General features: G+C 36.7%; 1 protein-coding gene across 3 annotated transcripts in view; it reads left to right on the top strand.

The window, feature by feature from the left end:
* The window catches only part of ATXN7 (ataxin 7), a 119,761-nt gene that overhangs the window by 47,912 nt on the left and 50,651 nt on the right, over positions 1 to 21,198 (top strand). For all 3 annotated transcript variants that reach the window (XM_081321546.1, XM_081321547.1, XM_081321548.1), the window contains one exon: positions 3,381 to 3,449. In XM_081321546.1, coding sequence (XP_081177672.1) covers positions 3,381 to 3,449 — 69 coding nt within the window. The remainder of the gene's footprint in view (positions 1 to 3,380; positions 3,450 to 21,198) is intronic.

The following is a 21,198-nucleotide window of genomic DNA, read 5'->3' as shown; positions in this document are numbered from 1 at the left end:
AACAAAGACTTCCATGGTCAGTATTAATAACATCTTTAAAACAAAATATCTGAATAACAGACATTTGCAACTGCTTCTGATGGAGTTAAAAGTTGGAGCTGAGCTAAACTAAACTCTAGTGCAGGGGTGTCAAACTGGCAGCCCGCGGGCCAAATATGTCATGCCAAAAGAGCACCCACCCCATTGCCAGCAAGGGGGAAAAAGTCGCGATACGTCATAACACGTCACGTGACATTGCGAGTTTGACACCCCACTGCTCTAGTGGGAGGCCATTCCAGACCCCTGAGCTTCCCCTCCCCCTACACCTTCTGAAAGTGGGAAACCATTAGTTCCTTCTGGGTGAGATAAAATTGGTCAGCCTGATCCTAATGAATGTAACACATTCCTGAAGATAAGGTGGTATATAATATAAAGAGTTTTATAGGATACCACACCATCCCTTTAAATTTTGTTATTTTTATTTATTCAAATTTGTTATAGCCATTCAACACCAGAAGACTCTGGGCGGCATACAAAACCCAAAATATCCATAAAATCAGAAATGACATAAAACCACACACAGACAACCCAGACTAAAAGGATCTTCAAAGTAACACAAATCAAGCAGGGCTCCCCCAAATACAGCAATATATTAAACCAAAGCCAGGTTTCAAGTGATTTCCAGACATTTTTAAGAAGAGACTGGACAGCCAGTTTCCTGCCTGAGCAGGGTGTTAGACTAGATGACCTCCAAGGTCCCTTCCAACTTTTTTATTATTATTAACCCTGGGAGAGAGGACACTGCCCTTCTTTCTAGGGAAATGCTGCTCCAGAGGGTAAAGATCATGACAGAGAGGGCACATATTGATCCCACAATATGACAACACTTAATATTAGTTTAAGGCAACCTAATGTCACTAGGAAGCCAGGACAGGATCCAAAGCTGTTTGTACTTCTACCAGAGAGTGCCAAATAGTACTCAAGCTGCTACATTTTGGAGAAAATGAAATACCTGAGTGGTCTTTAAAGGCAGTCCAAGTAGAGTGCTTTGTGGTAATTTAAGTACAGGCAGTCCCAAATAGAATGTTTTGTAGTAATCTAAGTAAGTGATAATGAGGCCTTATGTCACTGTAGCAAGGTGTCTTGCCTCAGGTGGGGTCCAATTGCCACACAAGTCAAAGCTGAGCAAAAACTGCCTCAGACATGGCCTCCGGCTGCGTTCAACTTGGAGTCTTGAGTCCAGGAGGACCCCAAAATCACAGACCTTCTCTTCCAGGATAGTGCTTCCATATCTAGAAAGACATCACTGGAGTAGCCAGAGAACCACAACGGACAAATAGACACTTTATTTAGATAGGGTTCAATTTTAGGCCATCCGGATCCAGAGCACCAAAATAAGGCATCAAGAGCAGAGCATGGCCCAGGATGAGTTTCATTAACACGCTGATGGCACTAGAGCACCAGATGATTCTCCCACTTTCTTGTTATATTTTCTGTGCTTAACATAATACTAACTGTGGGTTAGTTGGTATCAGCAAGCTCCGTCCTTTGGGTTTTGCACAGTCCTCCTGTTTTTAACTTTAATTAACTGCAGTTTGCCATGTTTAGTGAAGCAACAAATTGTTGCTTCACTGTTAAATTTAAAATAAATCAAAGTGATTTCTAGCTAAGCTTATTAATGTTAACTATAGTTCCTGGTTCAGAACTGCAACTGCAGCTAAAAGTTTTGAAGGAACTGCAACTAAAAGTGGAAGCAAAAGTGTCCTACTTGTTCCTTAGCTACAAGGGAGAAGGATATGAGGCAAGATAACGTAAATATGACAGGAAGGTTGTTGTGCTCCAATAAATCATTCTTATGATAGAAACGATCATCTGGATATGTTTTATGGCATGCTTGTGAATAAAAGTTAAAATATGGAAAGTATTAATACATCCAAATACTAAATGAGTTTTTTTTTTAAAAATATCAGAGCACCAGGAATAAAGAAAGTTGTGGTGTAATACATAATGTCTATCGCATGCATCTTTGAGCAGCCAAAATAAGAGGCAGAATTATAGTAATTTAAAAATAGGTTACATAAAATTATTATGGAATTCCCGGTAGCTTATACAAAATATACTACCAAGAAGAAATATAAGGCAGTTTGCCATACAACAAAAATGCAACTACTACCTGCAAAACTTTATTTGGAAGAGTATTAAGAATAGAAACTAAAAGGCCTCTTGCTAGATTCAAAGCACTGCTAAAATAAACTTTATATTTAGGGACTTTTCTTTATGCCTCACATCCCGTGTACGCTACCTGAAGGCATTACCTGAAACATCCAATACCACAATTGCTCTGCAGACCTGTTGGTAAGACAGTAAGCATGTGGGACAACTGATCAAACGCCTATTTTCATTGAAAGCTGGTGAACTTTCAGGAGCCTTACAGAGCTGGTCCTACCATCTTTAGGTTTTTTCACCCAATAGATTCTAACATCTTCCAGTATTGGCAGTTTTGGAGACAAGCACTCATTGTTCTTGGCTTCGATGAAGAGTAGATTTAGTTTAACCTAGAGAAGTTGGAGAATGCACCTTATAAACCTTTTTTCCCCCCCTGAAATGTATGTGGCTTATAGGATTTGAGCAGCAGTTTGTGATAGAATGTTTGACAGTAGGAATTCTAACTGTCCTTTTCAGGATAAAAACAATGGAGCTATGAGGTGAATCTGGCACTTGTTAAATAAATGGTGGCTGTTAATTTGATTTCATGGTTGTATCAAAGTCCAGAGTCGGCTTTTGAAAGAGATCTTCTCTCCAGACGATGATTATTACCTACTAACATTTTGGGGGCGTTTATGGCCATTCATCAATTCAGTGTATAGAATACAAGAACATATAACACTAGATCAGTTTTAAAATACCTGAATGAACGTGTTTGAACCTAGTGATGGAATAGCTAGGGATGTCACTCTAATAATTCATATTCAGAGGAAAGCATTTCAGAGCTAAGGAGCCATTGCAGAGAAGTTTCTTTTCTTTGTTCCAAAGCAAAGTTATATGCAGAAAGTTGATTTTTAATTGTTATAAAATAAAATTCTTTTTGTAACATACGTTTCTTTAGTATTTGACTTCTAGGCCATATTAAATCTTTTATATTATCGTAGTACTCACTTGCTTTTAAAGAAGGAAGGAAAGCATCTACTACATGCTTTTTGTATTTTAAGATTTTTTCCCCTATCAAATGAATTTAAACCATTTTACGTAAGATGGGGAGAGAGATATAAGACAAACTCATTTTATAGCATTGTTGCACTGAATGCTTTGGATTTAATCAGAATATAATTGGCCATGTAGCTGACACTCTAAAAAGAACACTACAAACTAACATTTTTCTTTTGTTTGTTACTTCCTCAAAGGAGCAGCCTTGGAAGAAAATTTCAAGGAGTATGGTAAAAACCGAGAAGCGATGCGACTTTGTAGGGAAGGTGAGTTTGATGTAGACGGATTTCCTACTTCATAGAACAGTCAGTGAAACATATACATATGCAGAATTTTATATGGGCCTGAATTTGCAACCGTACATTATTACAAATTTGCATTTCCAGAGATTATTAGAAACTTGTATTTGTCTGAAATAACTAACATACATATTTATATTAGTTATTTCAGACAAATTCCATACATTTACATTTTTAAAAATTTCTAAACATTATTGTTATTATTATTTTATTTATGCGTTATTTAATGTAATTTTCTATTACATTAAATACATAATGTAACAACAAAAGCTAATAGAATTAATAGAACTCACTGGTGATACTTTTTGACTTTTATATGCTAATTTGGTGGGGGGGTTGTTTGTTCATCTTATAATAGATTTGGCTCTATGTAATTCTTAAAAGGTCATGCCGAATGCTGAAGCTACTTTTCATAGGACAGTTGATTGTTTGCCTAGCTACGTGGTATGCAAGGAACAGATCAAAAAATAACGCAAGAAAAATATTGCATTTTGATGAAATGATATTTTTTCCAGGATCTAGTTTGCAATTGATAGACCTGTTCACTATAAAAATTGACAAGCAGAAAACCACTGTAACAACTGTCTTGTAATATCTGTGGGAAGTATTTAGAGGCATAGTTTTCATGTTTAATAGATATTGACAGCATTGGCTTCTAGGAACTTGTTTAGTTCGTCTTTAAGCAACTTAAAACAACAATCATTACTTCATATTTCAGTTACAGGTTCCACATCTAATGTTGGTTTATGTACAAATGTTAGATGAATCAGTGCACTAAGAAGGATTACATTTATTCTTAATGCATTGATTCATCTTAATTCATAAAAAGTTAAGAGTGGGGAAATATCTATCAACTTCCGTAAGTCTCTTGTCATTTTCCATTTATCTTTTTCAGCTTTAAAAAGCTCCATATGTTTCAATCTTTTACTCCATCCTTCTGATCACATTAGTTGCCTTTTTTACACATTTTTGAGCTCTGTATTATTCCTTTTTATATATAAAAATCAAAATGATCAATAGGCTCCAAGTGTAATCATAATGTAGCCTTATATAAGGGGATTATGATATATATACTCGTGGTTTCTGAGTCATGTAATTTTTACAATATATCTGAAGTTTTCATTAATCTATAAATTGATGTCTTGATGAAGATGTTTGAGCTCTTCATTCCTATTTGGGGCTTTATCTCTGTATTAGCGTTATATCCCATGTTACGAGCTTAAGATAAACATAGCGCTCCTCTTCCCATTTTCTCCACACAACAACCCTCTGAGGTAGATTGGGTGAGAGTGAAGGTCCCAGAGAGTTACAGTGGTTAAAGGTAGATTTAAATCTGGATCCCTCCAGTGCCACTCACTTTCACCACTATCTAGTCTTTTACTTATGCTTATGTTTTTTTGGGCTGGTTGTATGTTGGGAGATACTTTATGGCCAGGTTTAATAAATAGAATTGAGTGGCACTGCGATAGCTAAATTATTTTTATTTCTCTTACAATCTCATCTCATTTACATCAAAAAATGTTCTTGCAATGCTTTTGGATATATCTTTTGCAGTGTTCAGTACTTCTTGAATCTTACATCTACAATATGCATGCCAGCTTAGCTTAAATTTATGCAGTCATACAAAGTTTTTTTCGCATGGAATGTTTGTTTATTTTTTAATCTTCATTTATGATTCCAAGAAATTATGAAATGATTAAAGAATATCTATCTGCCCTGTAAATTCATGAAAATGTTGTTGGCCTTAACACCTCTTGAAATATTACCTAAAACCCTTGTTCTATGCTAGAGAGAAATGGAAAGACATTACAAAAAAGATAGATGTGTGATCTGCATAGTAGCTCAGTTTTTGAACAGGTAGACATATTTTCCCCTCTTAATTAAGGGCAGGTTGAGACTAGGTACACAGTGGAGATATGAGCCATATGTTCAGTTGTACAGAATGTAGATTACTTGCCCTTTTTAAAGCTTTATACATAACATTTGTTTATATTTTCAGCCTCTTCAAGGGATATAATTATAATTAGATGGTCTCTTGGTATTTTTGATCTGTAACAGTACACTTGTTGCCTTCTTGATATTTGATATTTCTTTTTCATCTTCTGAAAAGCTAAGATGCAAAATAGATCATGGACAAGCCTATTAGCTATCGCATGGTTGCCTTATTATTATCTATCACTTTGGCAATTTGTTACATACTAAAACATTTACATTCTGCATTATGTAGAATAGTTCAACAATAACTATTTTGCTATTATCTGGGCTAAGAATAAAAACATTTAAATCCTTCCAACTAAAGAGTTCTCTGCAAAACAGTAGTTGTATCTTCCTTTCCCAACAAAAAAATCTTTCCCTTTGCTGTTTTGTGTCTGAAACATGCTGTTCGGTATTTACCAGTATTTAAAGGGAAGGGGTTTTCTTTACAAATCATATATTTTACCCTTACAGAATATTCTAGTTATCACAAATACTATTTTGCTGTCATTTCACAAATGAGTTTCAGAAGTAAGATTAAACTGGCTTTTCAGACAGACTATCAAGCAATGATTCCCATTTAATTGCATTGTTCCTTTTCAGTTTGACAGCAGACAAAATTACTACTTCCAGCTCATTGGACCTGTAAGTGAGGGTCGATTCTGAAGTTTCTTATATAAGTCTTCCATGGAAATGTGTGTCTTGCATTCAGTAAAATATTGGAAATGCAGCCTTGTCTATGAGTGGTTAGAGGTCCAAAACAGAGACATCAATTGCCATCAAGACATGTTTTGAACATAAACCTGAGCTTCACTGTATAAGAGTAACAATTTAATCTGAAGTTCACCAGCTGGATACATTTTCAAGCCCATGCTCCTTATCGTAATTCTTAATAACTGCCTTGGATTTCTTTAATATCTAAATAAGTTAAGTAATCCTCTGTGTTCTAAGATCTTCTTCATCCTGTACTCTCCAAATGTATTAGAAAACTATCATAATGCCTGTCTAGTTGTAGATAGCTGCGTCATAAAGATAAGTGGCAATTATGTAAACACAAAACAGTTGTTAGGCCATATCAAATCAAATCTTTATTATAGTCATAAGGAGGGTGGTAAGAGTCTAGAAATACACATTATGAATGAAACTTTAAAAATTAATACACATGCATATGTGTATACAGAAAATGCACATGTGTATTCATACAAAAATTTAATATTCACACACACATAATACACAGACATTAAAAGTATCTACAAAAATGAGAATCTAAAAGAAGGGGAAGGAGCATTAGATGGGTGTAAGGGAGCATTAAAAACTGCCATTTTTATGGAAGACTATAAAGTTACAAACCACGAATCTAATTTATAAAGTTGAAACTTGCGCACTGATCATCACTGGACAAATTTTGAGTACTGCTGCACAGAACCTGGCAAGACTGTATGTTGTGGTAGGGCTGATATCTGAAATCAACAGGACTATATAAAATTGTTTTATGCACCTTGGATACTTATGTGTTTAGTGGTGAGATGAGGTGTACGAATATTTCTCTAGTGCAGGCACTGGAGAAGTACGTGCTCCGTAGTTTTTGTGTGTCCAGAGTTGCAAAGGTGGCGTCTCTCTGAGTAAGGAACCTTCCTGTATTACCCTTCAAAGACAGCTGTGGGGAGGGCATGACACATGTGGAGTAAAGGGCTTTTTGTCTTTTGGTACTTTTGAGTTTAGTTAGGTATGCCACGTGGGCAGCAGAGGTATCATTAAGCCATATAATTTTCCAGATGATAAAGTTGAAAAAAAATGTTTATTTGGGCATATTATATGCTACAGAACTAAAAAAAATCTTTCTGAACAAAGTGTAATTTCATTCTTTCAGAATTCTCTAACTTCGTCAATGCTCTGATTTTGATACTGCAGGGTTTTTTTTTAATCTACTGAAGAGAATGGCCATTAGCACTTGATGCTGTGCATGTCAAAGCAGCATCTCTTCTCTCTCCAGTTAGAAGAAACAGGTGTGTATCAGTTTACAAGTCAAATAGTAGTAGTAGATCATTTGCAGAAGTTTTTGCTCTAAACTACAGGATTCTGAATGACTTTTTTAAAAAACAACAACAACAATGAGGTGATTTTGATTTTTATTCTGTGCTTTTCATATACCATGACCATTCCTAACTCCAAAAAGTTACTATACGGTAAATATGCATTTATTTATTTATTATTAAACTTTTATGCTGCTTATCTCGCTGAGGCGATTCTAGGTGGCTTACAGTCATACAAAAATCATATTTAGCAGGATGCTGCGTTGTATGTGATATTCCAGCTGTTGGCTATCATGTTTCCCTCTTTAGCTAAAAACCACTAGTAGCATATTTAAAAACAAAAGGAAAACCATTCTGGCTTTCAGTGGTTAATTGGATGCTAATAAGAAACCCACAAACAGACATGAGAAACATGTTTTTCTTCCCATTCATGTTTTTCATAACTGATATTAAAAGACTTACTAGAAATAATATATTAGGGTGGTTGAATATAGGGCAAAACTATTATGAGGTACTGCATTATTTCGTGTGTACTAAGGATTCCCATAAGACACATTAAAAATAGTGGTAAGGGGAAAATTAAATAAAGAAGTTATTAGACACATACTCTTTTGTTATATACCTTCTTTTGTTGTAGGCCATCTGAATTCAGAATATGCTTTTGAACTACAAGCATATAGTTAAGGGACACTCTCAAAGGATTGTTAAGACTATTTTTAGTTCACATATTGCTGCACAGCATGGATCAGATATTGTAGAAACTGTCTTAAATAATAACCTAATTTTGACCCAATTAATTTCCCCTTTTTTGTTTTGAAATAATTATGTGTACGCCAGCAACAGTATCCTTAATGGATAAAAGGCTTGATGGTGTTTAACGCTTCACACATTAAAGCTACAGTTCAGTGAAAAAATAACTCTATTACTATAGTATATTGCCTGTTGGATTATTTTCTTTATTAAATAAATGAAGCAAACATTAAAGTCAGACTATTTTGTACATCATGGTGGCCCACATGAAGGTCTGATAACCTTCAGTGGCAAAACTTCAAAAAAATTGAAAGAGAGCAGATATTCTTTCACAACCAGTATCTACACATAGATATATTGCTTATGTATTTATACAGACTTTAGAGTTATGTGTTTAGTTGAACCTTAGCAATATTTTGGTGTTTTGCAGAGTCTAAAATTTTGCTTTAATTTGGTAAATAAATTCATAAAATTACTCCACCCTTCATCTCCAATGATTGAAACAAACGATTATGTTGAGGTTAAGTCTAGCAAAAGATAAATATACCACTGACTTTAATACAGGTTGTCTCGACTTACAACTGTTAATTTAGTGACTGAAGTTATAACAGCACCGAAAAAAGTGATTTAAGACCTTTGTACTTACGACCAGTACAGCATTCCCATGGTCACATGATCAAAATTCAGACACTTCGCAACTGATGGTTGCCACGTCATTCTGGGGTCATGGGATCACCTTTTGCAACCTTTTATTTTTCAGACTTCCACTTATTTTTCATTTCATATTTGGAATCTTTATGCTGTAGCTATAAATTCTCAATTTGTCATTAGATTCTCGGTGCAGAGCAGGAGTAAATTCTGACAGTGTTCCAGATCCTGAGTATATATGCCATGAGATTTGTTCACCCAAAGGTGGAGCTCTGTCATTACTCTCTACAAACTTAGCCTTAGCAAGACACATTCTGACTGTTATCTAGCATTGCACAAGCTAACTAGGAAGTTTGAACATTCAAAGCCGGGGCCTTTTAAGGCTGCATTCCAACCCTTGAAATCAATCTGTCTGTCTGTCTGTCTGTGTAGCTATCTAGCTATCATATTTGCATAGCCACCCATCTCACCCATCTGGGTGGCACACAGCACAGAGACCTGCAGACAACTAATTTGTCAAGGCAGAATGGGAGTTAGAAAATTATTCCAGCTTCTAAGTTCAAAACATGACACTTGTGAACACAAAGATAAAATACTGGCAGAAGGTGCTGTGAACTTTATTTGGATAAGTTTGCTTTTGGCTTGCTCCAGGTAGGAAATTCTGGTATCCATTCTACTTTGCAGATACAACCTGTCTCCAGATTGTGCCCCTCCCCCCCAAAAAAAAAACTTGCTCATCTTTCCCAGTACATCATGATCCACACTTTGAGAAGTTCTGGCTTTTAACATGTTTAAATTGCTTTATAAGTATCAGGTTGCAAGGTAGCGTAATTATACAAGACAGTAAAAAGATCTTTGGACTTGCTTTTGAAGATGGTTTTCACCCATACTTTTTGTAGAATTGATGTGGTTATAGATCCTTCATGACACTGTAGTGGCTTCCTATAATATGTATGATATACCACTGCTGTGCTTTGCACTTGAAATCTTTAGAAAACAATCTAGTCTAGACACCAACTTCCGGTATTGGAGGAGCCATAACTTCTGGAGGCAGGCTGTTCCACTGATTAATTGTTCTGTCAGGAAATTTCCCCTTAGTTCTAGGTTGGTTCTCTCTTTGATTAGTTTCCATCCGTTCCTTCTTGTCTTACCTTCAGATGCTTTGAAGAATAGGTTGACCCTCTCTTTGTGGCAGCTCCTTAGATATTGGAACACAATTTAGGGGGTTGCCATCCTATTTTAAAACCCAAACCACAGAGAATCAGGCTACATTAAAAAAAATCACTTTTTCCATAAATGTTCATTACATAAGATCTTTTGCATATGTTGTATTTCAGGTCTACGATGAAGTGAGGTGATTAACTAGTTTGAGGAATGCCTTTTTAGAAATGACATCTTGCTTAATGTTGGGCTGGTGATTCCTTTCTTCACTATTTATGCCTTTTAACATCTGAGCCCTCACTTTTAAAATGGCATATTAATTCTGAGATTGCTATAAGTAGACTTTTTAAAATTTTATTTGAGTTCATATAGGAACTTTATGCATGACAAGGATGTCTCGTTTGTGATCATTGCAGGCAGTCTTGAGGGACCTTTGGTTAGTGCACTATATATGGCCTGTGCAAATTCCTCATCCATTGTTCCAGTTACTTCTTTCACTTTCCAGATCACTCTCTGTTTGCACTAAAGGAAATGTCCCTCTATAACGTTTAGAAACTTTGTGAGCATCCAGTTTTAGATTTTCCTCTTCTACCTGGACAAAGGTGTCTTGTCTGTATTCTGCAAGCAAGGATTCCTGAGAGCTAAGCTGCTGATTGACTCAGCACTTGAAAAAAATGCTTAGTTTTTTTTTAGTTAGATATAAAGGTAAAGGTAAAGGTTCCCCCGCACATGAGTGCTAGTCGTTTCCGACTCTAGGGGTCGGTGCTCATCTCCATTTCAAAGCCGAAGAGCCAGCGTTTGTCTAAGGACGTCTCCGTGGTCATGTGGCCGGCATGACTAGACGCCATAGGCGCACGGAACGCTGTTACCCTCCCACCGTAGTGGTCCATATTTTTCTACTTGCATTTTTACATGCTTTCGAACTGCTAGGTTGGCAGAAGCTGGGACGAGTAACAGGCGCTCATGCGGCACTCAGGATTCGACCCGCCAAACTGCCGACCTTCTGATCGACAAGCTCAGCATCCTAACCCACTGAGCTAATTCCCTTTCTCTAGTCAAAGAAAACACTGGTGGCATAGAGAAAGACATCCTAGGAATCAGAGAGTGGCTCAAAATCATAAAGCTTTGGACAGAAGAATAGTATGTTCTCATTGTACCCATTCTAAAGGTTCTGCAGTCTGTTGGGGACATGGGGGAGCAGGAGAGCTATCCAGATTTAAGCCAGATGTCCTGTTCTTGTTCTGGTGATGCTTCTAAATTGATAATGCTGATAAGCACCTTTGTTAAATAAAGGTAATTCTTGACTTACAATTCACTTAGGGCAGTGATGGCGAACCTTTTAGAGACCGAGTACCCAGACTGCAACCCAAAACCCACTTATTTATTGCTGGGTGCCAGGTGGGCGTGGTCTACTGGGTGGGTGTGGCTGTGGTGGTCATGGAAGATTGGGTGGGTGTGGCCAAGGTGGGTGTGGTCACCTCAATGTCGCTTATGGGGAGGAACACCTGTGGCTGGTTGAAGAGGGACAGTTGCCACCTCCGAGGCATGGCACGGGTGCCCACAGGTAGGGCTCTGAGTGCTGCCTCTGGCACCCGTGCCATAAGTTCGCCACCACTGACTTAGGGTACTGAAAAAAGTGACTTATGACCATTTTTTACACTTACTGCAGCATCCCCATGGTCATGTGATTTACATTCAGATGCTTGACAACTTTTGCAATTGTTTGACAAGCAAAGTCAATGGGGAAACCAGATTCATTTAACAACCATGTTGCTAATTTAACAACTGCGGTAATTCACTTAACAAATGTGGCAAGAAAAGTCGAAAAATGAGGCAAAACTCACAACAAATTTCTCTTAGCAACATAAATTTTGGACTCAATTGCCGCAAGTTAAGGGCCACCTGTTTGCTTCCACACTGATATACTACGTTGGCATATTTGTTGGAAGCAAAGTCATAAAAACAGTGCTGATTAAAACAGCACAAAATAGAAGCAATATAATAATACTAAGCAATTGTAAAAAAAGGGGGGGGGAGTGTTAGAGCAAAAGTCAGCAAATTCTCAATTGTGAAGAAAAATATATGATCTCCTGTGGCTGAAACAAGCATGATATTGACTCCAAGTCAATCGTCCACTCCATAAATGAGGTTTGGTTTAATCTGTTATGAACTGGAATAAACATTATTACCCTGTATAATGTAATTATAGCAACTTTAAACTTAATAAGCTTCCATGGGAGGCTATAGAGGGTTTATAAGGATCATAACTTATGCTTTCTTGGATTTCTGCTGCCTAAGGTGAACAGTTCTATGAGACTAACAGTCTATGGACTTGGAAGTGTGAGATACCTGAAATGCTTCTTTATGGAACAAAGTCTGACAGGGCCAGCCAAACTGGCAGACATGAATTGAATTATTATTTTAAACAGCATAGCTAATATTTAAAGCTAATATGTACAAGCTTTAAATTCAATGCAAGACTGTTTGCAAATATTATAGTTCAAAGTGCTTGGCATGTGTAGATTGTTAGCCCTCTAAAATAGATTAAGCCTAGTATAACCTTTAAAAAAACACTTTTAACAGTATTAAAAATTAGATAACTGCTTTAAAATGATGCTGCAGCTACTGAATGGATTACAGTGGTTTAATTAATTTAGAAAATATACTTACGCAGATATGGAGAAGTTCTAAAACTGGGCTCAATTTTTATGTGATACCACGAGTTAATTTAAATTAGGATGTTAAGGTGACAGGCTCTGTACCTATAGATGATAAAGGAATTTATAAAAACAAATCTCTCAGAAAGAGAAAATCTCAGCATATTTGAGAATTAAGAGAGATGGTAGCTGTTTGCTTAGAAGAAGGTAACTACTTGTTAGACTGGTATTTTAAGAAGCCCTCAAACTTTCTTATAGTGTCAAGGATACCCATGATACTGGGAGAGAGAGTTCTTGATATCTGTAACACACATTAAAATATTGGGCATAGTCTAGAAACAGCTGATGCTTAGGTTTAATCGACTGATTTAGAGGATGGGCTCTATAGAAAGCATTTTACTGACAGCAAAAGTAATTGAGTTGAAATCTTTTATTTCAGGCTTCTCTCCTACCCTCAATGTATTTTTTATTATTTAAAACTACTTGGTTATTAATCAGATGCAGGATTTCCAGAAAACTCTTTAAATGTTCCTGTTGTTCCATCTAAAAGTGACCCCCCAAAAAATAAAAAATACCAGGAAGAAAGCTAAATGTGGTTGAGGGCTAACTGATGGTGAAAATAATTACATCATTTGGCTCTAGTGCTTTCAGATTCTTTTAAAATCTCAAAAATGCTCTAACCAGACTTGCTTAAATGTTGTATTTCATTCTGCTGTCATCAGTGGTTTCTTAGTGGACTTGGTTCATTAATTATTTGTAAATACTACACCGCTTCTAAATTAGTTTTTGGAAATAAATCCTGCATAATAACCAACAACAGCTAAGAAAATCTTCTGAAAGATTTGATCCAGGATGAAAAAAAACATGAGCAAGCTGGGCTATGGAAGTCTTGTTCTGGTGTCTGGAAGCTATAGTAAGAGGGCTGAATTTGACTAAACAAGAAAGAGTTAATTGTTAACTCCGTGGGAATCAAGATTGTTTCTCAATGGGGTGCCGCTGCCCCAGAGACAGCAGAGACCAGGACTGATTAGGCAGGTGGAGGCAGTGGCCAAGCAGGCTTTTGACCAGTTTTAATTGGTGTGCCAGTTGCATTCCTACCTGGAAGACAAAGTTCACACAACAGTGGCTCATGCCCTCATCTAAGCGGGAATACTGCAACACGTTCTACATTCTGTCTTTGAAAACCCACCTGGGTAAGTGTAAAAATGCAACAGACCAGTTACTGGCTGGTGTTAGCCTGCTACGATCACATTGCACCTTATTTTCTTAGGCCCTTATTATCCATGGGTTTCTGGATGCAATTCAAAGTGCTGAAAATAGACTGCCTTAATTCATTTTGTGAAGAGAAATAGTAGCTAGGAAGTACCTTTTCTCGTTGCTGCTGACATTGTGGAATTCTTTCTATGGGGGTTTGTTCCATCCCTTCTAACGTTCCATATGCTAACTAAAGATAGACCTTTTCCAAAAAGTTTAGTGTTGAACATTTCCTACCATCATTAATTGATTTTACTTTGAATTCCTAATCATTGATTTATTTGTTGATGATTTTTGCTATGCTCTTTGCTTTATTTCTCATCGTCATCCTTTATTTTTGTGTTGTTTGATTAATTATTGATTGCCTTTATGCTGCATTTAACTATCACCAATACTTTCTTCAGTTGTTTAATAAACCATTGTGAATTGGTATAGAACTAGAATAAATAAAACACTGGGCAATAGCTTTCTTCATGAGATGGAAAGTAAATATCCATTTCAACTTAATTGTTTATTGGTTTTTACCATTGTGCTTCTATTTGACTTCTCACTTAATAGTTCTTTCTGTCCCTCATGAATGATAACATGGACTCTATCCCAGGGCTTTTCAACCTTTTCACCCATTGTACCACTTTTAGGATATGGCAACATCCGAGTACCACCAGTCACCTAGCAAGGTGTCAAAAACATGATGCCCCCCCCAAAAAAGGAAAAAAGTGATGAAGTACAGGTAGTCCTCCATTTATAACAGTTAGCTTAGTGACTGTTCGAAGTTACAATGGCACTGAAAAAAGTGCCCCCCAAGCCACAGCCGAGCAAGACACCTGCCTGCCCGCCCGCCCAGCAGCGCTCCTCCTGCTGTCCGAGGTTTTCATTGTTGTGAGCATTTCTTTTGAGGATTGGGAGTGGGGGTGGGTTGGTTTTTATTCTCCCCCCCCCCCATCTGCTGGGTGATTGCAGCAGGTTTTGGTCACTTCACATGACCCTGAGATACTGTGACCGTCATAAATATGAATCAGTTGCCAAGCATCTGAATGTAAATCACAAGACCCTGGAGATGCTGCAACATTCCAGCTGATTGGCACTTCTTCTGGGCTCAGAAGCACCAGGATCAGCGCCGAGCTCCAGCTGGAGCCTGGCGCTGATCCTGGCACTTCCGCTGAGCCCTGACAGCCCTGCAACTCCAGCAATCTCTCCCTCAGGCTTGTGCGGTGCTGCCACCAGTTCAGCTCATTCCCCTCCCCCGCTACCACTTTTCTAGGATGATCGTGTACCACCTGCCAGGTGCCAATGTACCACAGGTGGTATCCGTACCACTGGTTGAAAAGCCCTGCTCTATCCCATGAAAGCTTATGTCCTAAGTAATTTTTATTGCTTTAAATCAGAATACTCTTAACGGATACTTAACTTTAGCTGAAATTTAATTAAAAATATTCTTAATTCACCTCTTTCTTTTCTCTCTCTCTCTCTCTCTTTCTTTTTCTCTATCTACTTCCTCCCTCCATCACAAAAAAAGGAATTCAATATACATGCCAGAGGAGTCAGGGTGAGCATCTTTCAACTGCATCCATGAAATGTACATATTCGTAGGCAATTATATAATTGTCATAATTATACTTGGAACAGTAAGGAAGAAAGTTCTTACAAACCCCTTGCTGCAGCTTTTTAATACTTCTCATTGTCTCCTTTCCTATTATTATATTAGTGCTATTTTTCTTTCTGGTTTGCAACTGTGTGTATGTATTTACAAATAAAATTGAGTTGTGTTCAGTGGGGCTTGCTTTTTGGTATATGTGGGTAGGATTATAGACTTAGGTATCTAGGAAATTCAGCTGTATCTATCATCTTAACCTCGTTTAGTAAATCTCATAAGTAGATTATTATTCCATTTCTTAATATTTGAACACACAAGGAGACATCTGTGTTCAAGCTTCCTTCAACTTAGTTGAATACTAGCTTAGAAGGAAAAGTTAAAATTATTTTCAAAATTCATGTGTAAATATTTACCTAATTGAAACTCCTTATTCAGGGCAGAATTCCATCCATGTGAAAACCCTGTTTTGAATCCTAAACCCATTCAAATCAGCCATTTATCATAGGACTCTGTTTACTTATTTCCCACAACACACCCTATTTCTATATATTTTGGTAGTCAGTGTCTCTTTTAAATGTTGGCTGTACTGCTGCAAATGTCTGTCAAAATAGAGCTGAATAGATATTTCTTGTAATCTTTTTTTAAAAAAATACAACAGCAGTAGCATTTATGCTTATATATCACTTCACAGTGCTTTACAACTCTCTCTAATGGGTTTACAGACTCAGCCTATTGCCCCCAACAATCTGGATCCTCATTTTACTGACCTCAGAAAGATGGAAGGCTGAGTCAACCTTGACCCAGTGAGAATCGAACTGCTGAACTACTAGCAGTTGGCACTCAGGAGAATTAGCCTGTAGTAGTGCATTCTAACCACTGCGCCACCACGGCTCTAAATACAGCCTGTGCTTTAGTTCATTTAGTTCATTTTTTATTTGCAACTGCCTTACTTTTATATTATTTGTTTTTAGAACATTTTTTTCAGTGCGGTTTACAACACTAAGAACATTGATTAATTTAAAATAATTAATCAGGGTTTTATTAAAAATAAAATATATAAACAGAACTTAAAACAGTAGGCATTTATTTAAAAAGCTGTAGCAACATACAGATTTGGAATATTTTCATATTACTTTCCTAAAAACTTATAGGAGACTAAAGACATCTATACCTAGTGTCAGAAAGATAACAAAGTAAACACTTGATGTGCCTTGTTATAAGGCTTGTGTGAAAGAGCCAGTGAGGATTAAAATATGGCATTTGGATGAATTTACGGAAAGAGCCTTTCTTTCATATACAGGGAGATTCTTCCTTCATGTTCAGCCAATGAACATAATTCCTAAACTCTTCTCATATTTTATGTCGCCAAACCAGGTCACTTCAAACCTATATTTATGCCTTTTTATTTACAAAAAATCTTAGTGCCTTCTCCTTTATTGATTACACATTATCTAATTTTATCTTGTTTGGTTTTAGTCCATTGTTCTAACCTTTCCAGATGGTTTTAAATCATTTTTTGTTACGACTCTTGTTAATACTCTTGTCTGCACATCACTTGTATATTTAATAAATATACTCTATATACCTTCATCCAGGTTTTTTATTAAGTGATCATTGAAATTTGGCTATTAAATATTAAAAACAATATTCACCAAATATATGGTGTAAGACATTGGTAAGAAGCAGATTCTCTGTTGCTACATAATAGCATAATACCTTTTTTTAATTGACTAAGTGGGGACAGGTTTTGTATTAATCATAAGTATACACCAAATTGGAGAGTGCTCATGGTGATTTGTGTAATTTGTGTAATGATCTTCTTACCTGACTATCACAAATTAAGGTACTTGTGTCCATTTATATAATTTGTGTAATTATATCATTAATTATATCACTTGAATCAGGTAATGATATTCCCATAATGAAGTTGCTACTATTCATATATGTCATTTAGTGAGGTAATGTTCTTTTTATAATGATACTATAGAAATGATTCTAATTGCGGTGGAAAATTGATCTGTTCCATATCTAATCTGTTGCATCGGGATCTGGTGAACTGAGGTTTCATTGTAATAATTTTGCAACCACAAAAAATAATTTTAAATATTTGTTAGGGAAAAATATAAAGTAGGTAGTGAACTTTTTTAAAGTGTTGATTTACCTGTGAACATTATTTAAAACCATGATCACTCAATAGCAGTTACTTTAGATTACATTTTTTAAATAAAGAAGATACTGAGAAATTCAGATTTGTTCAACATTTTTTCTAAAAACCTGAAGCATAAATACATAGGGGTTTCATAGTAATAGTTATTGGAAGGAAAAGAAAACCTCTGATTTAGAGTCATCTTACAATTGTATCTGCTTGTTATCAGTATTTAGTTTTTCACTTTATTATAAAATTATTTAAAGCAATTGGTTCATTGTTACTAGCTAGAATTACAAATAGTTCTGAGTTTTAATACTGACTAGAGCAGGGGTGGCAACTCATAACATCACGTGACATGTCACGACGTATTGTGACTTTTTTGCCATTGCCGGCAATGGGGTGGGCACAGTTTTGCTATGATTCAAACTGCGGGCCAGCAGTTTGACACCCCTAAACTAGAGAAGCCATAACTCCCTGGCTCATCCTTTCACAGCATATTTCCTTACCAGATTCCTGAATCCTTCAACAATTATAGAATTTCTAATACATTGCCTTCACTGAAGAAATTGGGATGCATTCAAAGATGTATCTTACTTGAAAATAGCCCATGTTATTAAATATACAAAAAAGTGATCAGTAATTCTGGTGCATAATATAAACAAGCTGTGTTCTGCCAGCAGCTCATGAAATTTGCTATACATATGCTATATAATTGTAGGGACGCGGTGGCTCAGTGGGTTAGGATGCTGAGCTTGTCGATCAGAAGGTCAGCAGTTTGGCGGGTCGAATCCCGAGTGCCGCGTAACAGAGTGAGCGCCTGTTACTCATCCCAGCTTCTGCCAACCTAGCAGTTCGAAAGCACGTAAAAATGCAAGTGGAAAAATAGGGACCACTACGATGGGAAGGTAACAGCGTTCTGTGTACCTTTGGCGTCTAGTCATGCCGGCCACATGACCACGGAGACGTCCTCGGACAAGCGCTGGCTCTTCGGCTTTGAAACGGAGATGAGCACCAGCCCCTAGAGTTGGAAACGATTAGCACGCATGTGCGGGGGAACCTTTACCTTTACCTATGCTATAAATATTTAAAGCAATTGTACATGTAGCTATATTGGCTGTTGGAAAGCTCCTTATAAGTTTTTTTAACCAATTGAGCAAATTTTAGAAATTGCTTGTTGGAGTTCTGGAAATAGATAACCAAATCTAAGGAAAATTTTTAAAGCATCAATTTTGCACCTCAGCAGTTTCAGTTTATTTTTCAAAATATCATTAAATCATCTGTTGTAAAAGAACAGATGTTTATATAAAACCAAGCTACACATGGCTGTCATTATTCACAGTACTGTAGTTCCCTTCCAGTGTTCAACTTAACCAACTAATGAGATTGTGAATATGTGAATTAGTCTGTTAGATGTGGTGCTTATGTTTGTCTTCTTCCCACCACGAAGACTGTTCTCATTTTCTTCCTTTTCATCTCCTTCTCACTTGGTCCTGATAGACCTTGCTGGGTCAACCTAGTCAAGAGTCACCTGCCTCTTTCGTGAGTCAGGTGAAGCATGTAGTGGCATGATCCAGAGACATCTGCATCATAGAAGTCAGTGTGAATCATGATTCTATCTGTCATGAACAGATAGCAAGGTACTTTGAAAAAGGCAAACTACCACAAGGAAGCCATATGGAGCCTTTCAACAAAGCTAAACTAGTAAGAACTGCTGTGACTAAACAGGAAGGGAGATCAAATAAGTGCTTATCCCAGCCTTAAAAGTTGTACTTTAATGCATGCATAGAGGGTCATCCATCATTTTCTGTAGGTGTGAGAATAAAAATGTGACTGTGCAAAAACCTTTATACATATATATATAAAATTATTCTCTAAATTGCAGATACATGAAATCAGAGATAAAAAGTGAGGATAATAAGAGCCACATGTACTGCATAATCAGAGTGGCGGGTTTTTTTTTACTGAAGAGCCTTTTGTAAATAGTGTTACAATGTGAGAAGCAGAGACAAGAATCTTAAGAGTTTGATGTAATATGGAATTGTAAAATAAGATGAGGGTTTTCTTTTTGAGATAATGGGTAGCTTTGTACTCTTCATAAATTGTATAATTATGCAATCTTGTCTAAAGCAGATCAAACTGGTATCACCAAAACACTGGATAATGGAGTCACTTTTGAATGGTGGCAAAACATGTCTCATATTTTCTTTCAGAGTAGTAAAGCTCAGCTGGTAGTTTTACCATTGCATTGCAACACTGAGGCACACCCAAAACTTACTTTTTGACTTTGTAGCAATAAGATGGGGCTGGCCATATGGTCAACTGGTAAAACACGGATTTTGGCACTCCTATTTTCTCCAATTCTGTTTTCACAGTTTGAACTAAATGTAGTTCTCAATTTAACAACTATTCATTTAGTGAATAGTTACAGAGATGCTGAAAAAAGTGACTTATAACTTGTCCTTGTGCTTATCACTGTTGTAGCATTCCTATGGTATTTTGGGTGCTTTGGCAACTGGCATATATTTAAAACAGTTGCAGCATCCCAGGGTCACATCAGATTATTAATATCCCTTGGGATGATGCTGAAGATGCTGTGAATGATCAAAACTGCTAGAAAACACTTAATGCCCCATGTGCTTTACACAGGACCTAATTATCATGATGAGGGTAACATCACCATTTGTGACCAGCACAGATGGCTTCCGACAAGCAAAGTCAATGGGGGAAGCCAGATTCACTTAACAGCCATGTTATTATTTATTTAACTGCAGTGAATCACAGAAGGACTGGGCAAAAAAGGTAATTAAATTGGGCATTGCTTAGTGAAGTTCCAGTCCAAATTGTAATCGTAAATTGATATCTATTTGCATAGGACAGTGGTTGATGTTATAACTCCACCTCTAAAATAGTTTGGGGACAGAAAAGGGCATCCTTAGTTTTGCACAAAAGCATAACACAGAGTCGTGATTTAATAGAAGAATTAATATCTGGGAATTTGTTTTAATTATTTATATTGAACTCTTTGGCCAAAACTTTTCGTTTTCACACTCATATTTATAATCCCCCCCCCCAAAAAAAATGCCACAGAAATAAAAGGAAAAAAAGGAAGAAGAAAACAGACAAGGCAATTATTTCTAATGTTCCCATTTTCTTATAATGACCAGCTGAAATTATTAGAATCTCACATGTTCCTTGTTGTTCCTTCCAATTGTCAGTTGCCTATGCCTTTTCAAGAAAAACTAGTAGGATCCAGATTATATCCTTATCAGCAAAAAGAAAGAATGGTGTTGCTGTTCTTTGCAATTCAGTTGAAATGGGCAATATCTATGAAGGTGGGGAGAATTAAGCTGATAAAAGCAGTTGTGAGGTGAAAATCAAGTTTTTATCTTGTTACTTAACACTTATGAATGCCTGTGGCTGCCAACAAATATGATCACTTACTTTCTCTATATTGGAAAGTTACTCCTTTTCTCCAGTCCGAATTACCAGTCTTGTG

This window comes from Vipera berus (genome assembly GCF_964194415.1).
Source record: "Vipera berus genome assembly, chromosome: 2".
Lineage (NCBI taxonomy): Eukaryota > Metazoa > Chordata > Lepidosauria > Squamata > Viperidae > Vipera > Vipera berus.
Note: the sequence above shows the minus strand (reverse complement) of the source record. Positions and strands in the feature narration are given on the sequence as shown.